Source organism: Cupressus sempervirens, chromosome 11 (assembly GCF_028749045.1).
Source record: "Cupressus sempervirens isolate cs-2001-9-10 chromosome 11, ASM2874904v1, whole genome shotgun sequence".
Classification (NCBI taxonomy): Eukaryota; Viridiplantae; Streptophyta; class Pinopsida; order Cupressales; family Cupressaceae; genus Cupressus; species Cupressus sempervirens.
The window spans coordinates 143,472,291-143,481,820 of NC_143128.1; the positions used below are offsets into that span (position 1 = coordinate 143,472,291).

General features: G+C 35.8%; 1 protein-coding gene across 1 annotated transcript; it reads left to right on the forward strand.

Moving 5' to 3' along the window:
- The first annotated feature begins 281 nt into the window (after nt 1–281).
- Nucleotides 282–8,702, forward strand: HDS (4-hydroxy-3-methylbut-2-enyl diphosphate synthase). Its single transcript, XM_089810700.1, has 19 exons — nt 282–606; nt 1,905–2,062; nt 2,474–2,580; nt 2,700–2,800; nt 4,235–4,311; nt 4,469–4,588; nt 4,790–5,020; nt 5,123–5,239; nt 5,349–5,423; nt 5,823–5,900; nt 6,111–6,170; nt 6,271–6,333; nt 6,543–6,687; nt 6,790–6,928; nt 7,068–7,145; nt 7,283–7,442; nt 7,564–7,662; nt 7,776–7,880; nt 8,173–8,702. Exons 1-19 carry the CDS (start codon nt 408–410, stop codon nt 8,272–8,274), a joined length of 2,214 nt encoding a protein of 737 aa, XP_089666826.1. The 5' UTR covers nt 282–407; the 3' UTR covers nt 8,275–8,702.
- The last annotated feature ends 828 nt before the right edge of the window (nt 8,703–9,530 follow it).

The following is a 9,530-nucleotide window of genomic DNA, read 5'->3' on the forward strand; positions in this document are numbered from 1 at the left end:
TCTCTATTTGTCATTATTTCTTCAGGCACACTTTCACGATGGTTAAAACAGTCTCGGAAAATCTACAGGTTGAAAAAAAATGGAGGGTCAAAGAAATGCAACTTTTGTCTTTTTAACGTTACGAAAGATTCTCCATGTTAAAAAGTCCGTCACAAAAAATTAGTCAAATTTATCAAACATGCGAATTTTGTTCATTTTTAATTCTAGATCCTACGTTTTGTCCCATATGGATAATCCAGTGCACCACCAACATAAATTACAGGGCACCCACAGTGTTCCACAATCAGTTTGCAGCGAAAAATTTGGGCTTTCAAGAAGAGTAAAGCTTGAATTAAGTTCGAAGGGAGCTCATACTCACATAATTTATCATCCTACAGACCCGTGATCCGAAGCGGGTATTGGAACAAATGGCTGCTGCAGTAACTGCTTCCTTCACCGGTTTGAAGAAGACCGAATTTTTGGACAGAATCAATGGCCAAAAGGGTATTAGGATATCCAATGTGAAATCCCCAAAATCAAGCAGGGTCAGGATGATTAAAGTGAGGAGCTCAACATCTCCAGACATTGCACAGATGGAACCTGCTTCAGAAGGAAGCCCTCTTTTGGGTATGTTTTTATTGTATTTTCAGATCGATATAAATATTGCAAAGATGAAAAGCAGTTTAATTGAATATGCCTACCGCAAATTCGTGTTATTTATGCGTCCACTCTGCAGAGCTTTTTTTGGTAAATTTTGGGTCATTGATTTGCTTCCAGTTTAGTTTTGGGACACATAAATCCAGATGATAAATATGCATATATAACCCAACAAATCCCTGCCACAAAGACACGCATAACACGCATATGTCAGTTCAATTGGTAGTGCCTAGTGCGAGAACCGACAATCTTTTCTGCTTTGCAATGTTTTTTTTTAGATTTCTGGGTCTCTAAATTGCTTTTGGTTTGGTTCAGCTCCATTGTAAACAAACCGGCAACCAGGTCCCAACATAACCACAAGCATATACCAGTTCAAGTGATCCTGCCTAGTGCAAGAATTAACAATCTTATATGCCTTGCAATGGCTTTTTTATTTTCGAGTCTCTAAATTGCTTTTAGTTTGATACTGGTCCGTTGTCCGTTTATTAGACAAATCTACATGATAATATTTTATTTTCTTTCACACGTGTATGTGGTTTTGAGTTACCTATTCAGTCTGTGTTAGTGGAACAATTTAACGGTGTAACTGAGTCGATTCTGTAACAAAGGCAATCAACCATTACCAAAGCTGTTATAGTACTTGTAACTGTTTCTTGCTTTGTTCTCTTCAGCAAATAAGCACAGTTGTTTCTCTCTCTAAATCATGGTAAATTGTACGTAGGAAGAGGACCTCATTTTGATTTTGCCCAGCATTCTCCTCAATGTTATGTTATACTTGAATTGAAAATTAAATCCTATACTCTAAAGTATTTGCAAATTACCTTGTGAAAATTAGTTATAGCGACTTCAATCTAATGTCCCAAAAAATAGTACACCTTAATTGTTTTGTAAATCAGTTTCGTGGAATGCCCCTTGGAAAAAAGTAGGCCAGTAGAAATATCATCCTGAAAATGCCTTTTGACTTTCTCTCCCTGCCCTTTATTCACGTAATCCTTTTGCATTTTATAATTTCTTGTCCATTAAATTACTAAATGCTTTAAAAGGGGCAAAGATTAAAAATTAAAACATGAGCAGAGCAAGTTTGCCCGACTTACTTGCAGTTCACATGTTGTAATGCATTTTCTTTTAATTGAGCTTTTGCCTTCTGAGAGAAAATAATTGACGTGGCACAATTTACTATTGACAATTTCAGTCCGGATATTATTGTCTTGTTTTCTAGATCAGTATTTCCTGGAGTAATTGTTTGTAACTTGTATTTTGATATTTAGTTCCTAGGCAGAAGTACTGCGAGTCCATTTACAAGACCGTGCGCAGGAAAACAAAGACAGTGATGGTTGGTAATGTCCCACTAGGCAGTGAGCATCCTATTAGGGTTCAAACTATGACTACTACGGACACAAAGGACGTTGCTGGAACTGTTGAACAGGTTTGTGACTGTCACCAACTTGTAAAGTGTTTAAGCATTTAGAATTAGTGTCATTTTGCAGCATTTTTAATTGCAAATTTGTTAGTGGCTGTGGATTTCAGATTTCAATATGAACAGAAAAATTGTAATGAATGATGAAATTAATGTCTTCCTGAGGTCTGGATTAGTCACTATTTGAACTTGACGCATGGAATGTCAATCTTTGCCTTAATGTTTTCTATTTAAATGTTGTCCACTTTATCAAGAACTGAAATAAGTGTATGAATAATGCAGTAAGATTATATGCAACAGAATCCTTCATTTCTGAACATGACATTTCTAACCACAAACAAGTAGTGGCTACTTGCAGCTGATCAAAACATATTATCTCCATCAATTGTCACCTGAAATATGGATCTTATTGCATTGTAGGTTATGAGAATAGCTGATAAGGGAGCAGATCTTGTTCGAATCACTGTCCAGGGAAAGAGAGAAGCAGATTCATGCTATGACATAAAAAATACTCTTGTTCAGAAAGGGTAGGCCTAAAAACATGAAGTTCCCATACGTTTATTTTGGTTGTTTGTCTTTAGATATCCATATGGGTTTTTTCTTGCATGTTTTCCACCTAATTCTTGCTACATGCTTTGGCATGCAGATATGATATTCCCCTTGTTGCAGACATTCATTTTGCTCCTTCAGTTGCGCTGCGAGTTGCAGAATGTTTTGACAAGATTCGGGTTAATCCTGGAAATTTTGGTAAGATGAGATCTGAAAAATCTTTTCAACAGTTTTCCTTTGAGTGAAGGAACTCTTTTAATATTAACTATGAGTAAGCTCAGCATAGCTTTAAGTTCATGTGCAACATTTTAATTTCCAACGATGCTTCAAAGGCTAGTTTAGGAAACTCCCTAAATAATCAATTTTTAGCCCCCCTCCTTGTACAGGGATCCTCAAAATTTTGTGAACAACCCTGAACTGTGCCTTTCTGTTGGAGTGTGGAAATCCATCCTAGGTTTTCAGTTTATGCAATACAGACACTACAGGGGATTTTGCATATACATCTGCCTATACCAGCTAAGCCAGATTTTATCTTCAAAGCCCTGTCAAGTTCTTGTGAAAAAAATATTCAACTTTTTTCCTTTCTTTTTCTAGAGTGAAGAACTCTTTTATTATTAATTATTTAGAGCGAAAAACTCTTTTATTATTAATTATTGGTAAGCTCAGTATAGCTTTAAGTTCATGTGAAATATCTAAATTTTCCAAGGAGGCTTCAATAGCCAATTTGGAAACTCCCTAAATAATCAATTTTGGTCCTCTAGTTCAGGGATATTCATAACTTTCTGAACAACCTTGAACTGTACCTTTCTATTTGGAAATGGAAACATGTCCTAGGTTTTCTGTTTATACAATAGAGACACTACAGGAGATATTAGATGAACATCTACCTATACCAGCTAAGCCAGATTTATCTTCAAATCCCTGTCAAAGTTTTTGGTCCTCTCCTTGCACAGGGATCTTTAAAATTTTCTGAATTACCCTAAATTGTGCCTTTTGTTGGAAAATGGAACACATGCTAGATTTTCCAATTAAGAAACCTAGCCACCATAGGAGATATTACTTGTATCAGTTAAGCCAGAATTTATATTTCAAACCCCTGTCAAAGTTATCTTTATAAATCCATGGGGCTATCATCTCCAATGGACATTGTCATCAATGTTGGAATGAATCACTGAATTCTCCCTTCAGAATTTAAAAAAGGTTATCATCTGAATAAATAATATTTTGTATAGCTTTTTTGCGTTTACTTGTCCAAGGCTTTTGGAAACCAAAATTTAAGGGACTCCAGGATTATTAGGAGTTTTTTGTAAGATAGTTTTGATTAGCAGTTTTTTTTAAGATGGTTTTTGACTGATTTTGAAGAAATTAATTGAGAGTTATTTTTCCCATATCCTATCCAATGCAGCTGCATAGTGTGAGATCAATTTTTGGAAGTAAAATATTCTATTACCTTTCCTTATAATACTATGACATGAAAGAATAACTTGTTTGTGGATGATTCTGATTTTCACGAGTGACATCTTCAGAACAAATGAAATGGACATGTAATATCCTGGATAACATTATTTGTTGGTAGAGTAAAGATTTGCCTTTGGTGGGGATAGCCTATGACCTATTCTATCTTTATTGCAGCTGACAGACGTGCACAATTTGAGAAGCTAGAATACACTGAAGAAGACTATCAGAAGGAGCTGGAACACATTGAGAAGGTAAGTTAGATATCTGCATTTCATCTCTCTCTCTCTCTCTCTCTCTCTCTCTCTCTCTCTCTCTTTATTTTTACAACAGTGAGTAACAAGTGTAGTTTGAGAGATTTGCTTGATATGGATTAAAATGTTTGAACATTTATATTGCAATTTTCTGTAGGTTTTTGTTCCTCTAGTAGAGAAATGCAAGAAATATGGAAGGGCGATCCGCATTGGCACAAACCATGGAAGTCTTTCTGATCGGATCATGAGTTACTATGGTGATTCTCCTAGGGGAATGGTAAGTTCAACTTTTATTTATATTTCTATTAAGTTGGGCATATAGATTTAGTTCAACTGTTATTTATATTTCTATTAAGTTGGGCGTACAGATTTTATGTTTAAGTAAATTTTATTTTACTCTGCTAGAAAATTGTTTTATGGTCATAAGTAATGTTGGTTATATTTTTTCCAACATACTAATGTTCATTGTCTTAAACAGGTGGAATCAGCATTTGAATTTGCACGCATTTGTCGGAAGCTGGATTTCCACAACTTTGTCTTCTCAATGAAAGCAAGCAATCCAGTAATTATGGTCCAGGCATACCGTTTGCTTGTTGCAGAGATGAATGTCCTAGGATGGAATTATCCATTGCATTTGGGAGTTACTGAAGCTGGTGAAGGTGAAGATGGGCGAATGAAATCTGCAATTGGCATTGGAACACTTTTACAGGTTTCTTCTAATGATTCTCTTCCTCATTTCTGTGTCAAGATATCACAATTTTTTCTGTACCTTATCATTATATATGCTGACACTTGTCAATTTGCTATGCAGGATGGTTTGGGTGATACAATTCGGGTTTCCCTGACGGAAGCTCCAGAAGAGGAGATAGATCCGTGTATAAAACTTGCAAATCTTGGAATGCAAGCTGCCAAGCTCGAGAAAGGAGTGGTAAGCTTGCAACTAGCTTCTTTGTACACGTATGGTGCTGCTGCTGTTCTGAATCATCATTTTACTTTTGAATTTAGTATTGATATTTTAGAAGCTATTCTTTTGATAGGCTCCTTTTGAGGAGAAGCACCGCCACTACTTTGATTTCCAAAGGAGAACTAGCCAACTTCCCATACAGAAGGAGGTGTGTTACACTTTATTCTTGCAGGCTTTCTTTTTCTAGAATCTTTATACTTCCCTTTCCCATTTGTTTGATATTCTCCGATTCAAATTATATCAGAATTTATTTTTCCATAGTGAAAGTCTTGTTTATTTATTTCATTTCATACTTCTACTCAGCCAATGTCTCGACTGAAGGAATTCAGTTTTGTGCTGTTTGAACTTCTTAATTAAATCATTAAATTCTATCATTCTTATTTCTAGTCATTTAAAATTTTGACACTTGATCTGGGAGGCTTAAATTGTAAAAGTGAGCTGGTCTTGATGTCAATACTTTTCAAAGAAAATTACATTCTAATTCTGTATCTCTTTCTTCAGATGATTTTCATGCTTATCATTAATTGAATTCCTTTCACATGTACAGGGTGATGAGGTAGATTACAGGGGTGTTCTGCATCGAGATGGTTCAGTTTTAATGTCTGTCACTCTTGATCAGTTGAAGGTGAAATTTTGGAAATAACTTTTCGTTCCATTTAATGATAGTTGCTAAAATGTCTCTGTGGCCCCAAATAGTTGTTCAGGTGTAAGATTTTATTTGATTTTTCTTAACTTCTAGTACATGAAATGTGAACTTCTTAGCTTTGACTCTTTGTTATGATAGTATGTTTTGTCCGATAAATAAGATTTTTTGTCTGTTTATCTTCTATTGCAGACTCCCGAGCTCTTGTACAAGTCACTTGCAACAAAGCTCATCGTTGGCATGCCTTTTAAGGTATGGCCCTAATAGTCATTGTACATGTGCTGTGTTACAATGTCATCACTATTACAAAATATAATATTCTAACACTGATATATAATTTTATGTCTTCTAGGATCTTGCAACAGTGGACTCAATCCTGTTGAGGGAGCTTCCCCCTGTGGATGACAGTGAAGCGGTTTGTCCTTTCAACTTTTCAAACTTTTTCATTCCTGTACAAAAATGGCAGAGATGCATATTGCTTCTATTTCAGTAATTTTTTTGCCGTCATGTTTTTGTAACTTATTAGATTCAATGGATTTTACTTTTCATGAAAATATGGAAAAGTTAAATGAAGAAACATATTTATGGATTCTTTACTTATGTTCAACACTTGTGTGGGTGTAGAGGCTGGCAATTAAAAGACTAGTGGATATAAGTATGGGAGTTTTGGTACCTTTGTCAGAACAACTTACCAAACCTTTGGCGCATGCTATAGTCCTTGTAAACTTGCAGGAACTCTCAGCTGGTGCCCACAAGCTTTTACCAGAAGGTATGATTGTAAAGGCATATATGTTAGGGCTAATGATTCTTCTTTGTCACAATAGTTTCAAACAGTCTATATACTTTGAGAGTCATTTTCACATTGATGCAGGTACCCGCTTTGCTGTTACTCTTCGAGGAGATGAAGCATATGAGGACTTTGATCTTATCAAGAGTGTGGATCCTATAATGCTTCTCGTAAATCTTCCCAATGAAGACGAGAGGGTGAACCGTGTCCACGCATCTCGAAGGTGCCAATTCTTGTTTGCACATGTGGACTTGGATTACAAATTTTGGAATTTAGATTTTGGTGGATGAACATGAATATTTACTGCATCACTGAATGCCTTCTAATTGAAGTGATTCTAAACTCCTGACTTGAATTTGTAGATTGTTCGAGTACCTGCAAGAAAATGCCTTGAACTTCCCTGTTATTCATCATCTACAATTCCCCGAACGAACTCACAAGTATGTGCTTAGAAGATCTGTTGTAACAAATTTAAAAAAACTTCAGTCTTTTTCTTTTGTTTGAATTGATGTTTCTGATACAACTTTTTTAGGTCAGCACTAACCTTTTACCATTATGTATTACTTTGATCTTGAAGGGATGATCTAGTCATCAGTTCAGGCAGTCAGGCTGGTGCTCTGCTTGTTGATGGGCTTGGGGATGGTGTACTCTTGGAGGCTCCAGGCCAGGACTTTGACTTCCTTCGTAATACATCATTTGGATTGCTACAAGGTTGCAGGATGAGGAATACTAAAACGGTAGGTCAACTGAGATAGTTCAGTTTTTTATATTCATGCACTGATATATCAAAATGTTAATGGTTTCTCTTTCAACCAACACAATAATGGAAAGAAGTTAATTCATGTCTTCTGTTTACAGGAATATGTATCATGTCCATCTTGTGGACGCACACTCTTTGATCTCCAAGAAATAAGTGCAGAGATACGGGAGAAGACATCACACTTACCTGGTGTTTCGGTATGGTATTCGCTGGCCATAAAATGTTGTGAATTATGAATTTAGAACATGCTTTCTTCACATCTGAAGTTACTGCATCTCATTTAAGAGTCCAATTTTTTGATGGGTTACAGATTGCTATCATGGGCTGCATAGTGAATGGTCCTGGAGAGATGGCAGATGCTGACTTTGGATATGTTGGTGGTGCACCAGGAAAGATTGATCTCTATGTTGGAAAGGTATCTTATTTGTTGATCCTACCACACCTTGTTTAGTGTACAGTGGATCTATAAACTACATTATTGGATTAATTCTCAACATTCTATCATTGGATTGTTGTTTGAAGTCCAGGGCATAATCCATTCTGCAGCTGTCATTTGTTTTTCATTTTTCATTTGTCTCATCTGGTTGATATATGATATTTTTAATCTATAGATCAGCTTAATAGCTTTTAAACATAACAATAAGTCCATGGTCTTGCTCATGTCAAATCTGACATAATGTTATCATTGATGTTCTTTATGACTCCAGACTGTGGTAAAACGAGGCATAGCGATGGAACAAGCATGCGATGCCTTAATTCAACTAATAAAGGATAATGGTCGATGGGTTGATCCTCCAGTTGAAGAATGATTTGTTGACTTTTTTAACACTTAGGCATTGCCTAAGGTATATGGTAAAATGAGGTATAGGAATGGAACAAGCATCCAGTGCCTTAATTCAACTAATAAAGGATCATGGTCGATGGGCTGATCCTCCAGAGTTGAAGAACATTTTGTTGAATTTTTTAAAAATTAAAGCCACTTGGGCAATACCTTAGGTATATCAACATAATTTATGTTGTATAGTGTTAAATTAAAAAGGGCAAGTAACTGTCTCTGTTGGAAATGACGATTATCTCTAAAAGGTGAAATCCTCATTTGAGTGCAACAGATGGGGAACTAAGGAAGCGTTTTGTAATATTTTTTTTTAGAATTTGAAATAAATGTAACTTTTCTAGTTGGTTTGTAAGAATACTTGAGTAAATAAGTGACGCCCCATGCAGGGTACAAAATTTGCTATTTTAGCTGGCATCCAACTTTTTATTATTATATGGAACATATTAACTGAGTATATTGGTGATAAAGGAGCTGTACAAAGTTCAAACATCTACTTTTTGACATGACAAAACACAATCTGATGAACAGTCTGTTGACAATATGGCCTGGATAAATTAGTAGCCCACTCCCACGTAAATAACATTGAAGAAAACATTGAGATTCCTAGAGAGCTGGAACAAGATAAATAAATGCCCTCCCTGGATACTCTTCTCCTTGGAAAAGTAGAAGGGTTTCTAGCCAACCACATTATTGGAAAGATAAACACACAAATCTTTACCTTCACCTTTCCCATTGCCATCATACCCAAAAAAGAAGGCATCCTGTGAACTTTATCAACTAGAACACTCTACATTTACAATTAGGAACACATTAATCTTGAAATCGTTCATCTAACCAAAGTATTCAAATTGACTGGGCACAAGACTAAACACATTTTGAGAGCTATAAAAAAATAAACACTCGTAATGGCCTGCACAAAAACAATTAAGACTCTCTGGATATCCCAGTTGCTGCACTCATCTGTGTTGAAGGAAAATATCCAAAATGCAAAGAAAAAGCCTTGGATGTTCTTTAAACTTCATGAGAAGTGTTACTCCTTATAGCAAAGATCCAAAAGTTATCCACAACTCTGGAATTTATAAGATTGAATTCTCATATGGATCTCCTTACATTGAAGAAATAGGTCACATTTTTTAACATGAGGTAAAGAATGTTGTTGACAATAAACATGAGTGCATTCAAGAATCTGCCCTAGTCAATTACTTGTTCAGACAACACCTAGGGAGCTAA